This window comes from Erinaceus europaeus, chromosome 16, assembly GCF_950295315.1.
Source record: "Erinaceus europaeus chromosome 16, mEriEur2.1, whole genome shotgun sequence".
Classification (NCBI taxonomy): Eukaryota; Metazoa; Chordata; class Mammalia; order Eulipotyphla; family Erinaceidae; genus Erinaceus; species Erinaceus europaeus.
The window spans coordinates 8049300-8068540 of record NC_080177.1 but is presented as its reverse complement, the minus strand read 5'-3'; the positions used below and the strand labels follow the sequence as shown (position 1 = coordinate 8068540).

Here is a 19241-nt window from a genome sequence, read left to right as displayed (position 1 = left end):
TCCTGATAGAAGTTGCTTGTGGTTTCTGCACCCCTTCTACCCTGCAAAGATGGGAGGCTGAGGTAGACATGGGGAAGGTTCTTGTTTATGTTTCTGGGCTTCATTTTTCTTTCTCTGTCACCAAGAGAGGGTGAGACCAGAGCAGAGCTTCCCAAACCTGTCTGATCTTTAGTCACCAGACGAGCTGACTCAAACCCCAATGCCTGAGTTTCGCTCAGAGCATCAGAACCAGGGCTTCCATTTGATCGATTCTTCTCACTGAACGTGGGAGATGAAGGGTACTGTGGAACCTCTGCTTAGTCGAGCTGTGACAGGTGAGAGTGAGGTTTCACAGAATTAGCTCCAAGGACCCTTTTTTTTTTTCCTAACTTTTAAAAAAATTATTTATTTATTTTTTACTAGATAGAGACAGACAGAAATTGAAGGGAAGGGGCGATAGAGATGGAGAGAGACAGAGAGACACCTGCAGCCTTGCTTCACCACACGTGAAGCTTTCCCCCTGCAGGTGGGGACCAGGGGCTTGAACCTGGTTCCTTGCGCACTGTAGTGCGCACGTGTGCACTTAACCAGGTGCGCCACCACCTGGCCCCCAAGGACCCTTTTAATAGTGAATACCTGAGATACTAATTTTTAAATGCGTGCTTTCCCGAGTCCAGGAAGAGAGACCGAATCAGAAAGAGAAGAACCCAGGCACTGGCTTCTCTCTCTCTCTCTCTCTCTCTCTGCAAGAACAGAGAGAAATTGAAAGGGGAGGAGACACACACAGAAAAAGAAACTCTTTCTTTGCTAGGACAGAGAAATTGAGGGGAGAGGCAAACACAGAGGGAACAGAAACTTTCTCTTTCTTTACTAGAATGGAGAGAAATTGAGAGAGGAGAGGGAGCCACAGAGGGGAAAAACTTCCTCTCTCTTTCTTTGCTAGAATGGAGAGAAGTTGAGAGGGGAGAGGGAAATATAGACAGAGAAAGAAAGATAGCTACAGACCAGCTTCATTGTTTTTGGAACTTCCTCCCTGCAGGTGACGAGTGTGGGTCTCAAACCTGGGCCTTCAGGCTTGGTAACTGTTACACTCAACCAGGTGTGCCTCTGTCTGGCCCGTGGCCTTTTTTTTTTTTTTAAAAAAAAAAACAGTCTCTAGGTTCCAGATTGTGCTCTGCAGTGGGAGAACCTCTGCTCTGGGCAGGATTTTCGACCTAACCCGAAATGATGTGGGAGGACTTTAGCCACTAAGTATATTAATAGCTCACTACATGTTCACAAAGTCTGCTCTTGTTTTAAACGAGCATTTAGCTCCCAGGAACTTCAAACCTAGGTGTCCAGTAGTCTTTTCTGGTTAAGTAAGCAAGGGCTGCCAACTTCTTGGTGCAGTTTTTGAAATGCTGATTCACGGCTTAGGAAGCATGACTAGGAGGAAGGTGTCTTTGCTTTAGCATAAAAGCAGACAGGTGGCATCAGAATCACCCAGCTGAAGGCAGGCCCTGAAGGGTTTGTTGAAATACATGTACTGAATCTACAGAAGATTTGACGTAAGATCAACAAATAAAAGAAGGGGGGGGGACTCAACAACCAAAAAATGAAAATAACATTCCGTGAAAAAGAGATGATTTCTCGTGTAGCGAAAGAATCACAGCTGGGTGGTGCCATCTGAAACACACACACATACACACACACACACACACACACACTCACACACACACAGGAGGGAGAGAGTTGTTTGCTTCAATAGCTGATCTGAAACTTAAACCACAAGCCTTCACTTCTGAACCACTGCTTTGCATTCTATATTGGAGAGACTAGAGGCAGCACTTTTTCTCGCTCTTTTTTCTTTTCTCTGCCTCTTCCTTGCCTTTCACATGAAAATGCAATTTCATTTTTCCAGTAGGAAACAGTAGGCCGCTGACAGGCTTGAAAGTCCTGGCCTGTCACTGGGATGATGCTTTTCTTGCCCCGTCGGCTACAACAATGTCTGGACCAATACATAATCCACCTGAATTTGTATGTTCTTTCCTCTGTGTAGTATCAGTGGCAAACGATGTCCAAGGAAGTAGGAAAAATCGCTAGTTACATCTCAGATTCCAAGACAGAAATCTGACACATATATATATAATTTTCACACTTGTTATATACCACTGAGATCTGAACCCAAGATCCCCTTGTGTTATTTATTTCCTCTTAAGATGAAAACAACTGCTTATCTCTACTTTGTAAGTTATTTCAAAGCCCAAATTCTACTTCATGATCTAAAATAACCAATGTAACACAAAACTCACTTTCATTGGAAAGTCCACGATTCAATGAACCAGAAGTTTCAGGAACCAAGAGCTTAGTAGCTTTGCATTAATCATCAAAACGATTTGATTGGCAAAAAAGAGGCACACTGATTTAATCCCTTCTAAATATCATTTTTGAGAAAGTGTTCTAGCTTTAAAAAGAAAATTTTTTATATTTTCAGATCAAAGTGACCGATAATTTAAACACATATGTATATATTTTAGGGATATAAGAATATAACTAAAACTGTAATATATAATATATATGTAATTATAGTGACAGTATATATGATGAATGTGTTATATATAATTACACATAGAATAGCACATTATATATTACCGTAAGGTCAAATTAATTGCTTACTTGCCAACCAAATCTCATATTTTTAAATTTAATGCAGAACCAAACGGAATTTTATATATCAACTTAAACTACTACATTAAAAAAAAAAAATTCCTTTTCTTCCAAGAAAATTTTCAAAATTCACTACCTGCCCCACGGATACATTTTAATGAGCATGAGAAATGAGGAATTAACACACTGAATCCAATGCAGAAAGTCCCTTAGCCATTGAGAAAAATAATTTCAACCTTTGACCTTCCCCTCTGGCCTGATGGGAAATTCATGGGCACCACGATAGCTTCTAGCTTTCCGCAAGCAAGCAACCACTAGAGGGCAGCCTTATCTCAGATCTGATATAACTCCTTTGGAGAAAAAAACAAATGCTTCTGATGTTCCTTTCATTATTTTTGCCCTATCTTTGATTTCCTAGATATTTAACAGTCAACTCCAGTTCATCTAAAAGCTTTTCTAAATAGGTCAAAATTCCCCTTTCACAAAATGACAATGATAGCACAAAGGTCGGTCATGAGATGACCTAAAGATACTTCTCTTTAAAATGCCAAACAAAAATATTAAAAAAAAAAAAAACCAAAACTTTGTGCCTTTATGATACACAGGGTCGAATAATTTAATCAGTCACGTCATGGCTAGTATTAAGGTTCTACTGTGCGCACCAAACTTTTCAAAAGGTTCTAGATAAACTGGGAAGCGTGTTGGAGGAAGAAATTAGCCAAGGGTGACTGTGAACAGAATCGAGTGGAGGGATGGATGGACAGTAGACTTGGAAGTTCGTGGGAGCTGTGCATTTCATAGAACAGGTGTTCAAGTAACCGACAATCTGTCACTAGGAGGAAGGATTGCATGTGGTCTACACAGTCTCAAAGAAAAGATCAAAAACGAGGGATTACAAGTACAAAGGAGAGGTTTATGCTTGATAGAAGAACATTGCAATTCAAGGTGGCGTAAGCTACCTTTAAGGATGGTGAGTTCCTCCTCAGAACAGATATTCAAGCATATCTAGACAAACATTCAGCTGAAGTGTTGTGGGAGAAACCAGATGCCAGGGGCCATGCATCTAGAATGGTCTTTAAGATTATTTCCCTTCTCCGACACTCTAGGAAATAATAAAGTGTATCTGCTTTCTGACAGACTTCAATCCAGTTTTCAGAAAGGCAAAAACTCATCAAGGGAGGGGAACAACAAAACTTTTGTACAGTGACTTGAAAACTTTTATGCTTGTATCACGTTCTAATAGACAACAGATTTCTCAAGAGGATGTCCACCGTCGTTCCCCTTAGCTGTCATGGAAACTACCAGGACAACACTTCTGAGCCCAAGGATTCATGAGCTTTCTATTACCTAGAGGCATTTTAAAATTTAAATTTAAATTAAGAGACAGACCTATGAGTGTCCCCTTTGCCCACAGACAAGTGGAATGTAAAAATCTTTAAATCGACTGTATCCTAACAGAAATGGGTTGCAGCCGGTTAGGAGCTCTTCACCATCTTCTGAGTTCTTTCGGAGAGAGATGCTTACACTTCACCCAGATCCTCTTAGAACAAGTGGACTTAATGAAAATCATGGGTGAAGGGAGCTAATGGGAAGCAAATACGAATAACCCCATTTGTACCAAATTGATTTTATTAAATAGTAATTTAAAGATATTAGACTCAGCAAAGCATTACATAATTGAATCTATTTTTTCCTCCTTATAAATGCCAGAGTTATAATTTCTACTAACTAGAGACCAAGTTATATCCAGGACATTTTCACAGCCTCCTCCAGGGGAGGCAGTACAAATTAGGACTCTCGTCCCAACTGGAAGGACTCGGTGCAGCACACAACCTCTGTAAGTCCCTTCGAGCTGACTACACATGAGAATCTGTGACTTTCCAGGGAGCATAAGCCAAGATCAAAATGTGTGTGAGCCATCAAGCACAAAACAAATATAGATGAACCTCATCCTTCAACTGATATAAGCTCTGCTTTGTCAACTTCGGGGGGCAGCAAAAAAAAGAGCAAGAAATGAAATTGCCAACCATCCTACAGAACCAACGTGACATAACTTTTTAGACTTCTGGGTACAAAGGTGTTAAAAGTTGCCACATCCCTTCCACAGAATAAAAGGAGAGAGCTAGCCAGCATCAATTGGGGGGGGGGGGAGATGTGGGGGGAGGAGCCAGGAGCCAGAGCTTTCAGTTGTATTTTGTCCCTCTGGCCAATGCCTGTGATGATCTAAAATTGAGACCTCTTGTCTCTGGACACAGTACTCTGACAACTTACTGAAAAAACATGTTCCACCATGTTACACATAAAGCTGAGAGATACAGAAAGCTCTCTGACCACTGATCTCTTAAATCCATGACTAAACAGACTGAGAATGCAGGGAGCCTGATGGGAAGTGGGGGTCTGAGGAGAGCTTGGAAATCATCCCTCGACAGGACACTGTGGCCTTTGACATAATATCAGATATAGTTCATATCTGTGCTGTCACTCACTGGGGGATGTCTTCAAATTATTTTTTAAGCAGACAGACAAAAAGCACAGTGTAGATGCTAAGTAAGATTCAAGTTAAAGCTTTTTTAAAAAAAATGTTACGAAATATGAAAAAGGTAAGGACAGTCTTGATTTCTTTCTAATAAACAATGCAAATTGAACGCAAACAGAAAGTGTTTCTATTTGCTCTAAACAGTGACTTTCATTGCTCACTAAAAGAATATATATGGATATGTTTATGATTTAGTCCATCATAACATCAATCAAAAGTGAACAATCTGAATATCTTTGGTTTTAAAATTTTGTTATCATTGCACAGATTACACTATATAGATCCCAGGTGTGTGTTGCTGTGAAGAGAATCTTAAGAAAACTGAACTTCAATTCGACCTCTGGAGATCTATTTACCCAGCCCTCCCTCCATCCAACAGGAATTACCCCCAATAAATGCCATTTGTAAGTGTTCTTTTCTTATCGACACCTCAGAGCAAATTATAAGGTAGCTGGATGCTCTTGCAGGTGTTTTGCAATTATCTGTTTGCTGATCTCATCCCTTTTACTATGATTCACAAGGCAAGGAGAGGAAGAGGGAGCAAGGGTGGTCTGTTAATATATTTACTAATATCTATTAGTTACAACCTCCCTAGGATTTAGATCAGTGTGTGTGTGTGTGTGTGTGTGTGTGTATAGGAGAGAGCTAGAGAGAGAAGAAGTAGCTTTATTTAGAAATTATTATTTTGTTACTGCACAGCATTAAAGATATATATATATATATATATATATATATATATATATATATATATATATATGGGATTCAGTGCAGACCAAGGACAAAGTGGCTTGAGTGTGACGTTGCATCACACTTGAAGTGACAGGACTGAAATACATAAAATTAAGAGGCTGCTTAATGAAAACGGTGCTCTGAAACTATTTTCTACTTCGCAGAGGGTCCAAGCACCCCTCTGCCTTTAAAATAGCTGACCCCTTCTGCCTGGTAAACCCTTTCCTTTTGGTTTTCTCTTTATAAGATCCAGCGACTGCCTTCTTGTAATTCTACTTCTCAAAGGTCAGGAAAATGGGACAGAAATCCCAGAGAAGCAGACCAGACCGCTGGAACTGTGCTTAAAATAAAACCAGGGATAAAATGCAAATTTCATTTGCTTAGGAAAAAAAAAAGAAGCAGAAGAAGAAAGAAAGAGAAAGGGAGGGAGAGAGAGGAGGGAGAGAGGTCAAATTCTTCCAAGTTATAAAATCCCACTTATAGGAGTCAAAATGCTATCAACATAACTACCGACATATACAGTATTTTTCCAAGCGGTGAGGTGCCTGGCATCTGTGCATGAAATTGTGCAGGGGAGAAGTCATTGATTCTGGACAGAAAGTCCCCATAGGCCTCCCTTCACTCACTAGGCTCCATTTGCACAAACAGAGGCTGAGCATAATATCTAGCCAAACTGATGAAGCGCCTGTATTTTCTTTCAGTAACCAGTGGCCGGCTGCCTGACATTTGGTGAAGGCACTTTTACCATGAGCTGAACAAGTGCTCCCCACATCCTAAATGCCACCGATGGATTTCTCTCTTTGGCCCCAGAAACCATCTGAACGGCATTGGGATTTCTTTCTTTCTTTCTTTCTTTCTTTCTTTCTTTCTTTCTTTCTTTCTTTCTTTCTTTCTTTTTTGTCTGTTGTTGCTAATTAAACAAAAACAGAACCAAAGTCTGAGGCCAAAGTTGCTCAAAATGAAGATGTATTTTTACTTCTAAGCATGAAACCACCCTTCAGCCTAAACTTATTTGACAACTAACTGCAGAGGAAGGATTTTCTTCTTTGGTGAGTTCAAAAGGCCTGATTTACTAATGTTTAGAACAACATGAGTGAAATCAGCCAACTAAGGGGCTGTTTCTCTTTTATGGTTATTTGTTCTCTCCTCCCCACCCACATGCATACACATACCAAAAAGTTGTATTGTAAAGAGTGTTTCTGTTTTGCATGAAAAATCTAATTACACGAGCTCTCTTACACATGGAACCAATTTAACTATTAAAAACTGAGCAAGCAGTAGGGAAGCATTTAATAGGATCCGGGGCCAGCTTTATTTTCCTTCCTCCAATCTGATATGGAAACATTTACAGCATTCCTGGTTTCCCCACAAACTATAAAGCAGAAAGTCGGACCAAGGCAAGACAATCCCACTTAAAGCACAGAATATTATGATACCCAGGATGATCTTTTCTTTCAGACTGTACTGCCAGGACTTCGGGGCTACTTTTCTCAAAGCACAATACTATGAATCTGTTATCTTGTGGCACCCGGAGGTCACACCAAGACAAATGTGGGCTAGACCTCTTGGGGTGAGGGTGTATGTGTCAGTGTGTGGTGGTGGGGGGGAAAGGGTGCTAATGGCAATGGTGTGATTCTCATGACATTATTTGTAAGGGATAGTAATGAACTTCACTTTGTAGGCGAACCACAAAAGCCCAAACTCAAAACTCAAATCAAAATATGAAGACGCACTTCCCTTATTGTTAAGATGGTTTACTGTTCATGGGGGGGGGGGGGGGGCGTCCTAAACCTGCTTACTGGATTCCTTTTCAATCCACACAGCTCCAACTCAGTTAAGATGGACAAGGAAAAGCATTGGCACAGACTGAAATCTGTTTTATAACTTCGAGTAGGACATGGGAGCAAAATGCCTTTAACAACAAAGACGACTTGAAATCTCTTTATTCTTAGAAGATTAATGAAACACAGGAAATAGCATGAAAGTTTTTTTTTGGGGGGGGAGGAGCATAGATTGCTTTTACATAAGCCTGTGAAGAGAAAAAAAAAAAAGAAAGAAAGAAAGAAAAAAAAACAACTTTCTTCTCTTTCCAAAATGATTCAAGAACTGGGAGGCTACCTCGGTTCTTACTTTACCGGGTACATATTCCCAATACGATTCAAATACGACGATTTCCCACAAGCCACGGTGGCAGAGGAAAAAGTGGAGGTGGAGAAGGAGGAGGAGGAGGAGGAAGGAAAAGATAGAAAATTTGCTGTGGGATGTCAGAGAGCAAGATTTCATATCTTGCATCTCATCCTGGCGTCCAGTGGGCTCCGGCCTGATAATAATTAATTAAAAAAAAAAAAGATACCACCCAGTCTGGATTGGAGAGAGGCAAAAGCTCCGGGAATCCCTAAAGGAAGGCCGGCGCGGGTCTCGAACTGGTGCCCGGTGTCGTGGGGTTGCCAACAAAACTTCTCCCCCCACCCCTCCAGCAAAGGTGGAGCGAGACCCCGGTGGATGGGACTCACCGGCCAGGCTGGGGGAGTGGTGAGGACGGGGGTGGGGAGGAGAGGAGAGGAAAGAGAGGAGAGGAAAGAGAGGAGAGAGACAGCGCTGCGCACTAGATTAGGGGAGAGGCAGCCCACAGAAGGGGTCTCCAGTCCCCGGGTCTCCGCGACCGCCAGGGCTGAGAGGTCGCCTGGGCTGCGGCCCTCCCGGCGCGGACCTGCAAGCGCTCCGGGGTTGTGGGCTGTGCGCCACTGTCCTCAGAGCCGGTGCTTCCCAGCGGGGGCCGCTCGGGACTCTCACCGTGCACCTCCAAACTTTGCTTTTCCAAGCCGAAACTTCCCCGACTCGCCCTGCTTTCAAGCCTCCTCACCTAGGAGGACCCCCCAACCTTTGCCCCTCCCCCCTGCTCCCCAGGGACGCGCGCCTGGCCACGGTCCCCCCCCCCCAATCAATAAAATAAAAAATAAAACCACGCCGGGGAGGGATCGGCCCTCGCCATGAACTAAGCACCCAAGGAGGGCAGACAAGTTGCACCCTGGAGAGCGCGCGCACACACACACACGCACACACGCGCACACACACACACACACACACACACACACACACGCACGCACACACACGCACGCACACACTCAAATACCCAAGCCCACTCCCGAGGCCGAAGTGGGGGGCGCGCCCCGGGGGGAGGGCTAGCATGCGCCCCGGGAGCGCGTCTCGCCCGGAGGCCAGGAGCTTTGGGAAGTGGCCGCGGCGGGGCCGCAGCGCCGACCGGCCGCACCGCCCTGGCCCGCGGCCTCCCCGGCCGCCGAGCGCCGAGCGCCGAACGCCAGGCCCGGGGAGGTGAGCGGGTCCCGGGGGATGGCACCGCGGCGGCGCGCTCCCAGCCTAGGCCCGTGCTGTCCCGGCTGCGGGGCCTCGGGAGCCACCGCCGGCGCCCCCGGTTTCCTCCTGCCGCGCCTCCTGGCAAACTTTCTTCCCGGGGCCCAGCCGGGAGCCAGGCGGACCCGGGAGAGTGTCGACAGCCGCGGGGGGCTTTCGGAAAGGGGGGGTCCAGCCCAGGCACCCTGGGGCTCCCGAAGGCCGGCCGGACCACCCCGCGGGCCCCCGGGGGAAGGGGAGGGGTGATCGGGCGCCCGGCCCGGGGAGGTACGTGCGCTCCGGCAGGCACCCCCACGCACACTGCACCCCCACTCTCCCCGCCCCCCGGAGCAGCCAGCCCACCCGCCCCGGCGCCCGGCCCGGACTCACCTTTCATCGCTGCGATCACAAAATACATCATTCAAGCCGCGGTGCGGAGGGCGCAGGGAGAGCGAGCGGATGGGCCGACCACGAGCCCCCTCTGCCGCCGCCGCCCGAGCCACAGCAGCAGCTGCCGCAGCTGCCCGCCCGCCGAGAGCCATCCCGAGCCATAAGAGGCTCCATGTGACCGGCTGACATCACGGCCGCCGCTCTGTTTACACCGCGCCCCTCCGCTTCCTCCCGGGGCGGGAGGCGGGAGGCGGGTGGCGGGTGGCGGGTGGCGGGAGGCGGGAGGCGGGCGCGTCCCAGCGCTGCGCCCCGCCCCATCCCCGCGGGCAGGTGAGCGCGGCGCCTGGGAGGACGCGCCCCGGCCCTGCGCCCCGCGCCCCCCTCCACCATGCGCCTCCTGCGCCCTGAACCTGGGGGACGCGCGCCTGGACCAGGTTCTCCCACCTCCCCTTACCCTCCCCTCCCCAACCGAACCCTGCACAGGTCTGGTAGCTCGAAACCTCAATGCCTCTCGTCCACCATCGGCCTGGAGCCCCCAGATCTTTAGCGGAGAAAGGGAGAGGGGGTAAAGCCACGCTCATTTTCCGGAGCGCCCTAACTCAGTGCTTATGTACTGCCCTCTTGGGGTGGGGGGTGGGGTGAAGGGGAGCCGTCCTAACATGGCCGTGGAGACCATTCTCCAAGTGGAGGGAGCATCTTCCTAAATATTTTTCCGGAGCCGACCCCCACCACCACTACCACCAACACCATCAGGGTGGGCGGTGGGGGGAGGGGGGAGCTCTGCCCAGCCAGAACTAGTCTCTCTGTCAATCACACCGTCCACCTGAGGTCCAGTTCTACAGACTGCGCCCCCCATCCTACCCCCACCAACGCCGCACTGCTCCTGGAAGCCGAGCAGCGCGAAGTTCAGTGTGAGAATCCACCCAAAGGGCCACCTGCAGCCAAGTAGCTGATTTGAGCCTCTAAATAAATGATCAGGTTCTTCCATAGCCAACGTGTTCTCTCTCTCTCTCCCTCTCCCTCTCCCCCTTCCCACTCTGCTCTCTCTCCCCATGAGACTCCATCTACATAAGACCGAAAGGGCTCTAGTTTTCTCTCCCTAGAAATGAGGGTTTGGTTTTTTTTTGCAGCACTTTGGCAAGGAAAAGAGAGAAAGTAAGTCAACTTTTTGAGTTTTCACTGGCTGCTCAGACTTAATTATTCTCTCCAAACTTTGAAGCTTAACCCTTTTTTCACTGGCCTTGTGGAAACTTAAAAATCGTGATATGATTGTCAGAGGAATCTCTTTGCCATGAGTTTCAGATACTGCATACCCAGAGTGTAGATCACATAGAAATCGTCGCAATTGCATTTACACTATTGAGCATAAGAAGATGCTCAAAAAAAAAAAAAAAAAAAAAACAGTTTGCAAACCTACCATGGTTCTTTCACACGTTTCCAATCCCGCATTCATTTTCTGATGGCTTTCGTTTCCATGGACAACCATCAAATACTGGATGGTTGTTTGTTATTGCCTTCATGATGATCAAACAAGGGAGATTGCTACCCCCCTTCCCCCCACACACAATTGACCTGGCCTTACCCCTGAATTGGGCCACTGAGCATAGCAGAAAACCAGGACTTATCCTCTCCACATCCTCCTCTCCCTTTCAAGGCAAAACGCACAATGCTCTGATATGATAAGAAAACAAAACAAAACAAAGCAAGACAAACAAAAACCATCCCACCTAAAATCAAACTTTAGCTCTACAAAAGTTTGATTTCAGCTAGTCATCCTATCACAGTATTTTCGTCCCCGAATAAATCCACACACAAAGAAAGAAAGAAAAGGAAATTATAGAAGTGTGAAGCCAAAACCTACCCATGTTAACTCAGCTGTCCAGCCATAACGAAGTGGACAGGAGTTGCAAATGAATCAACCAGACCCACTGTGATGTTTACCATTATGAAATGGAATCACACCACATTCCCATGATGCAATTGCATCTGCCAGTGAGGCAACGCCCCTCAGTTAGGCCAACACCAAGATCCTTGGTGTCCCAGGCACTACAACTGCAGCCAGGAAGAGCAACAGCACACTATTATAGAAGTAGTGCCAACGTCCTACCTTTGTTTGGCTAAAACAGGAAAAAGCATTCCACTCGCCTGTGGGTCTGTTCTTCCATTGCAAATGAAGGAAGACACCAACTCTGAGAATTCACAATGTGATTTGCAGACAGTCAACTGCTTTAGAAATTACTTCTTTCAGAATGACCAGACCTGCTAGCTCTTGTTTGTCTGTCAGGCAGCTGACTCTGAGGTCCTTAGTCTTCTATGACCAGTAATTGGTATTTATTTCCAGCCCATTTCAAATGAAATCAGTAGTCCAGAAAGGCAAATAACATGGCAGGGGTTACTGCTGTCACAAGCAGTAGAATCATTCATTCTATAGATATATCCCCAGCAGAAATAAAGAGAAGATGGAAGGCAGCTACCAGAAGGCTTCATTCATATTGGGATCTAGACAACTGATACACTTAAACTTGGAAAGAAAAACAGAAGCAAACTGTTTCTAAGACTTTGTGAGAACTACAGGGGTTATCTTTGGGAGGTAGGAGGGAGGGGACAACAGAACTTTGGTGGTGGGTATGGTGTGCAATGTTACAATATTGTAACCTACTATTAATCAGAAAGGAAGGGAGGAAGAAAGAAAGTTTCATACCACTAACTTGAAATATTTATACATTTATCCAACAAAGACATTTCTGGGATAATGTAATACTGGCCTTGCCCTGTAGAAATGTATTTCTTTGTATCCTGCAACTAATGAGCAACAGAATTTCAGGTATTAAGTCTTAACCTTCCTCTGGGCCTAAATGTTGTTTGTAATGCATATCGCTATTAAATAGCTTCCACTTTTAGCCTAGGCTATATCACTGTTCTTTATGTTAATACAATGTGCTTACTATCTGAAAGGAAAAATAAGTGGCTGTTATTCTTTAGAAAGCTCCTTGAGATAAACATTCCTATGGAATTTTAAGTCCCCAAGCAAATAAACCAGAGAGGAATGAAAAGATTCCCATCTTCGCTCAATACTACCATACTGGAACCATCAGGGATACAATCTTGTCTCAATTATAAATGTCAGACTAATTCCTTGGGCTATACTAAACAAAGCCTATGGAGTACCTATGGGGAAAATAGTTAAACAATAATTATTTTTCTCCTTCTCCTTCTCCTTCTTCTCTTTCTTCTTCTAACCAGCACACTGTTGGTCAAAGACGTGGCTGTTGACAGTGCCAGGGACTGAACCTGGGACCTCTGGCATTCAAGTCCCCTGTGCTACTGCTGTGCTAGCTTCCCAGTTCTGACTGTCTTCTCTCTCCGCCCTCAAACTGGATAGATAATTTCTTTCCATTTTTAATATTTTTACCAAGTGTTACCAAAAAATACAGAAAAAAGAAATCTGCCTAAGTGCAGATAATTAAACAAGATGGAAATTCTTTACCACCAATGGGGTTATGCTATACAATACTTCCAGACTCAGAAGCTTGTGTTGACTAATCTCAGAAAAAGAAGGTACACAGCATATTTATTAACACTGAGTTGCAATTTCATCCAGAGTCCTCTAGAGACGATCAGAGCTCTGTTCAGTATCACTATATACCAGGTTATATGTTGGATCTGTCACTTAGCAAAAACAAAAACAAAAAAAAAAGGTAGAGCGACTCTTTTGATGCCAGGCAGAGCTGAAATGCTTACAAGAAAAGTCAGCTGTATTTCTGCAGGGACCAAGACTGGATTGGAATCAGCAAAGTGGTGCCAATATTTCCATGTTCAGAGGTTAAACTGAAAATGGCACTTGGCTTTATCAGCAACAACTGACTTCCCATCATATGAGATCGACTTCATGGAATATGGTCCTAAGGAGCTCCGGTGGCGCAATCGGTTAGCGCGCGGTACTTATTTGGCATATGGTGCTTGCTGAGCATACAGGGTCAATGGGAAGTCCACAGATGGGAAAACATATCTCACCTTGGTGACTAGCCCCTGCTGTAAAGGTGACTTTAAAGTGAACTGATTCATGAAAGGAGGGTTTTTGAATGTGTGGTTCTGTTTTACCGGGGCCTTGATATTCATTCTCTCTCTCTCTCTCTCTCTCTCCCTCCCTTCCTTCCTCCCTCCCTCCCTCTCTGGTGTGTGACAGCTTGCTAATTCAATTAATTTCTTCCTGGCTGAACAAGAAAAAGCTCAATGAAAGGTTAATGTGGTCCTAGGTGGCTAGATTCACCTGAATACTTGGCCACCCCTACACTGTCATCTGTAGATGGAGGACCATTCTAGTCTAGTTGACAGCAAGAGCACAGGGACCAGGCCTCTTAAGGACCAAATAGAGTCAAACCAGAGAGTGCTAAGCTAAGCTTCCTGGGAAGCTATTAGAAGACAGAAGCTTTCCGACAGTCATCACAGCATTCCTTAATTTTCAGACTGGAAGGAGCCAGTCTTTCATAAAGGAATATGTTTTATTTATTTATTTATTTATTATTACCACCAGGTTATTACTGGGGCTTGGTTGCTTATACTATGAACCCACGGTTCCTGGCCATCACTCCCCCCCCCCATTTTTTCCTTTCTATTTTATTTTTACTTGACAGGACAGAGAGAAATTGAGAGGGAAGGGAAGATAAAAAGGGGGGAGAAAGAAAGACACTTGCAGACCTGCTTCACTGATTATGAAGTGTCCTCCCTGCAGGTGGCAGGGTGGGGAACTTGAACCCAGATCCTTGCGCATGGTGACATGTGTGCTGAACTGGGTGCACCACCACCTGGCCCCCAGGAACATATTTCAAAAAGTTTGTTTCCTGGGCTGGGGAAAGAGCTCACTAGTGTATTGCTTTGCCATGTGCACAACGTAGGTTCAAGTCCAGCCTCCACCACATTAAATGAAACATCAGTGTTGTGCCCCCCCTTCTCTGTATTCATCTTAAATAAATAAAATCAGGGGTGGGTAGGGGGGAGGGTTCAGGTCCTGTAACATGATGGCAGAAGACCTAGTGGGGGTTGTATTGTTATATGGAAAACTGGGAAATGTTATGCATGTGCAAACTACTGTATTTACTGTTAACTGCAAAACATTAATCCTCCAATAAAGAAATAAATAAAAAATAAAATCGAATGTTTACTTGTGTGTATGAAATGGAAGAGAGAGAGCTGGGTACTGAACCTGGGATGTTTGGAGCTTCCGACATGCAAGCCCCATGCTTTCATCCCCGGCCCGCAAAGCGACATTCATAAATGGTGAGATCACGGGGTACTGGAGGTGACAGAGGGCCCGGACTGAGACAATGGTGAAGGGATTCTGGGATCTCTGGAGCTACCTCTTTCACACATGGATGAGGAAATCCAAGATGCGGCAGGTGTTTTGTAACTGTCACAAGGAGGGGAAGGGTCAAGTGAACAGGCCAACAGAGCTGAGCAACCTCCACAGAGCAGGTGCATCGCCAAGACACACCTGCGTAAGCAAAGGAAGGATGCACACCAGGGACCGGAGGGACCTCAACCCCCTACGGATATCCCATGCGGTGTCCTCACCCCCTCTTACAGCTGATAGTGAAGCAGGCCACCCAGGAGCCAACAACTGTTTGAATGAATTAAGAGACTAGGAGTGCTGGAAGCAAACTCAGCGTCTGCAGAGCTGGGTTCAAGTTCCCCATTTGGTCCTAGCTCTCTGTGTCACCCTGGGCACCCCACGTCACCCCTCCAGACATCAGGTCTCTCGCTTGTAGAATGAAGGGATGGGAACAGACATCAAAATGTTCCTGCAACCCAAATGCCCCGTAAGCGCTTCCAGGATCACGTCCTTGTCACGACTCAGGACCCCATTCTCTCTGCCGCCCTGGGCTACTTGCTTCTCCAAAGGAGCTTTCTTTGTGGCGCTGAATTCCCCTGGAATGACAGAATATGCTCTGATTGGCCTTAGATGAAGCTGCGCACGGCACCAACCTTCATCCCACTTACTTGTTGGATGATCTTGAGCAAACCTTTGTTTCCTCATCTAGGATATAAGGAGGCCACTGGGAAGATGAAATTCAACAGTGCAAAGGAAGGACTGAGTGGTAAGTGAGCACTTACGTGAGTGAATGCCATCACCACCCTCCAATAGCTGTGTTTTTACACATACAGAGGCTGTACCTGGCATAAATTCTGGGTTTTAGTAGAGATATGTTGAGGTGATTGTTAGCAGGTGCTTTGACTAAGCTTTCTACAGTTTTGAAATGTGTGTGAAATACGCATTTTTGAATACCTATTAAGAATTGGAAATATAAAGGTGTTATAATTTTTAATATGTGTTATTTTTTTATTATTGGATATAGAGAGAGAAATTGAGAGGGGGAGGGGCAGAGAGGGAGAGAGAAAGACACCTGCAGCACTGCTTCACCACCCCTGAAGCTTTTCCCCTTGCAGGTGGCTAAAAATTAAATTACCTCCTGGTCTAAAGAGTCTCCTGGCTTAGAAAGCTTTTTTTTTTCCTTGCAAGAGAGGTCCCATCCAACAAGCAATGAGAAAAATTTTTTCTGTGTATTACACTGTGCTAGGACATGGAGTGAGAAGGGCGTGAGGCCAGTGTTTTCCTCTGGGAACTTGCAATCTAGCAGGAGAATGAATGCAATGCTTATAGTGGAGGCTGTGTGTAAATAACACATGCTTTGCGTATTCCAGAAATAAGAGGCTGTGGAAGCCAAGGGTAAGAGGTTACTTTGCCTCAAGTTAACCATGTGCTTTAGGAGAAGGAGGACTTCATGGAGGAGGTACCACTTAAGCTAGATCTTAAAGGATAACTCTCAACCCTTTTGAAAGCTTCTTAGAAAGATGACAGAATAGACAGAAAGCTACAGAGATGGGAAACAACATTCTCACTAATGGAAGGACTAGCAGTGAAATGGACCTACCTTATGACCCAGTGATCCTTCTCCTGGGGACCCAGGGGAAGCAAAAGCACCTCTCTGAAAAGACTTATGCACACTGATGCTCCTAGAAGCACCATTTGTAATGGCCCCAACTTAGAAGCAACCCAGATGCCTGATGACAGATGGATCGCTAAGGAGGTTGTGGTACAAAGACACCGTGGAGTACTGTGCAGCTATTAAAAGTGCTGAGGTCATCTCCTTTGCAGCACAGAGTTTGGACCTTGAAGGCATGTAGAGTGAGACAAGGCAGAAAGAGAAAGACCAATACTGAGTGATCTCACTTATAGGTAGGACTTAAGAATAAAAGACAGGGGGGCCAGGTGGTGGTGCACCTGGTTAAATGCACACACTACAGTGTGCAAGGCCCCAAGTTCAAGCCCCTGCTATCTATGTACAGGGGGAAAGCTTCCTGAGTGGTGAAGTATAGGTATAGATGTCCTCTCTGTTTTTATCCCTCTCTATCTCCCCCTGCCACCTCAGTTTCTGTCTCTAGCCAACAATAAATAATTAAAACTTAAAAAAAGAATAAAGGACAGTAAGGGACGACATAAGGTCAGACTTGGACTGGAGGAGGTATATTGCACCAAAGCAAAGGATTCTGGGAGAAAGAATAGGATGAAGGGACTCTGGGGTGCCCTAGACACCATCTAAGGGGAGATGAGAGCCTGTGTCTATGTGTTAAAGACTAGACTGTAAACTGTTAACCCCCTCCCCAATAAAGGTAAAAAAAGAAAAGAAATAACTAGCAGTGGAGGCTGAAGGCAGTATGAAGTCCATACATGCTACATGCTACCTATGCAAAGAAAGCAGGAAGCTGTTTTTTCTATGTCACCCACCAGGTAGGTACCCAGGACAGAGCTCTGCTAACCATACACATCAGAGAATGAGCTTTGAAAAAAAAATATATATATAATAATTGAAGGCAGAAGAAGAGGATTGTGCTTTAGAAAATAAATCTCTTTGCAGTCTGCTTATTTCTTCATCTCATTGTAAGGATTAATAGTTGGTTTGGTAGTCATAAAGCTAAATCACACTTAATAAAACACATAGAGGCAAAGATTTCCACATCACAGCACACCAAGGAAGAATAAAACTGGAAATGGGTGTTATTTCATCAGAGTGAAAAAGCTAAGCAGAGCATTTGAGGATGAACAAGATAAATGGAATGTTATTTGACTCTGGAGCTCATCCGTTTCAGCTCCGAAAATTATCCGAGACAGTTCTATTAATGTCGAGGCCTCGTCTATAGGCCATCTTTTATTTTTTTTTTTAAAGAGCTCTCTTAAAAAGATATTTTTCAAGTAGTAGAGAAAAGGATAAGCAGTTGCAGATGGCTTTGCCTTGTGCTTTTGTCACGCGTGATCAAGGAGTGAACACATACGTGGGCTTCACCGGGGAATCTGAGGCTCAAAGCCTTCAGCCTTCCAGGGGCGGACGCTGGCATCATTTTGCTTTCACAGAGAAACTCTGTTTCAGTTCACTCAAGCAAAGTAATCAATTCTTCTGCATTATGAAATACTCATTTTATCACTATTGACATTTCAGACAGCCCCTGCCACGTGTCGATAGTGGCTCCAGTGCTCACATAGAAGCTGGGGCTCTGAGGATGGGATTCATTGGACTGACAATGTCTGAGCCGAAGTCTATTTTCTGCTCTCTGAAGTCCAGCAATTATTTATGCCCTGTCCTGCACTGGGGAAGAGAGCTGTGAGCATGAAGACAAGAATAGACTTGGGTTGGTCTTTTCTATGTTCATAAAATATGTTTTTGTAAAAAAAAAAAAAAAAGATTCAAAAGGCATCAATGCACTTTTCCTGCCTTGAAAAGGTTCATTCATTTTTTTTTTTTTGCCTCCAGGGTTCTTGCTGGAGCTCAGTGCCTGCACCATGAATCCACTGCTCCTGAAGGCCATCCTACCCCCCCTTTTTGTTGCCCTTGTTGTTGTAGCCTTGTTGTGGTTATTATTATTGTTGTTGATGTCGATCGCTGCTGGATAGGACAGAGAAATGGAGATAGGAGAGGAAGACAGAGAGGGGGAGAGAAAGATATAGACACCTGCAGACCTGCTCCACCACCTGTGAAGTGACTCCCCTGCAGGTGGGGAGCCGGGGGCTTGAACTGGGGTCCTTACACCGGTCCTTGCACTCTGCGCCACGTGCACTTAACCCGCTGCACCACCGCATGACCCCCGGTTCATTCATTTTTGTGGAAGGATGGAAATTACATTCGATAATTCTGGGGCTCCACAAGTCACATCAGGGTTTGAGAGTCCTTTAAACCTTGTGTCCACACAGTTTTCCAAAATTAGAATGGCTTGCCAATAATTAGACAACACTACTGCTATTTTTGCTTTTTCTTCTTTAGCTAACAATTCCTTGGGACTTACTTGGTGGCAGGCATTTATTTTATAGGCTTTAAAATGTTTACTTCATTCAAAACTTTCTCCTCACTGATAGATAGGGTTGGACATAGGGAAATTAAGGACTAGCCAAGAACACAGTACCAGTAAGTGATGGGGTTGCAAAAACCACTTATAAACCAATGCTGGATTGGTGGTGTTCCTTTATAAGAAACAGCTCTATAAGTAAATAATATAAAAGGGTGTACATTATGGTGAGGTATTTATTGTATGCTACAGCAAATCCTAACAGTGGGGTTTTCAA

General features: G+C 45.1%; 1 protein-coding gene across 4 annotated transcripts in view; it reads right to left on the bottom strand.

The window, feature by feature from the left end:
• Positions 1 to 19241, bottom strand: part of RORA (RAR related orphan receptor A) — a 933557-nt gene that overhangs the window by 131585 nt on the left and 782731 nt on the right. Inside the window, exon 1 of one of the 4 annotated variants that reach the window (XM_060174405.1) lies at positions 11493 to 11530. The exons of 2 other annotated variants lie outside the window; for them this stretch is intronic. In XM_060174405.1, coding sequence (XP_060030388.1) covers positions 11493 to 11496 — 4 coding nt within the window. In that variant the 5' untranslated portion in view covers positions 11497 to 11530. Of the gene's footprint in view, positions 1 to 9631; positions 9831 to 11492; positions 11531 to 19241 lie in introns of those variants that run through there. One more of the 4 variants, XM_060174404.1, reaches the window with a different exon arrangement.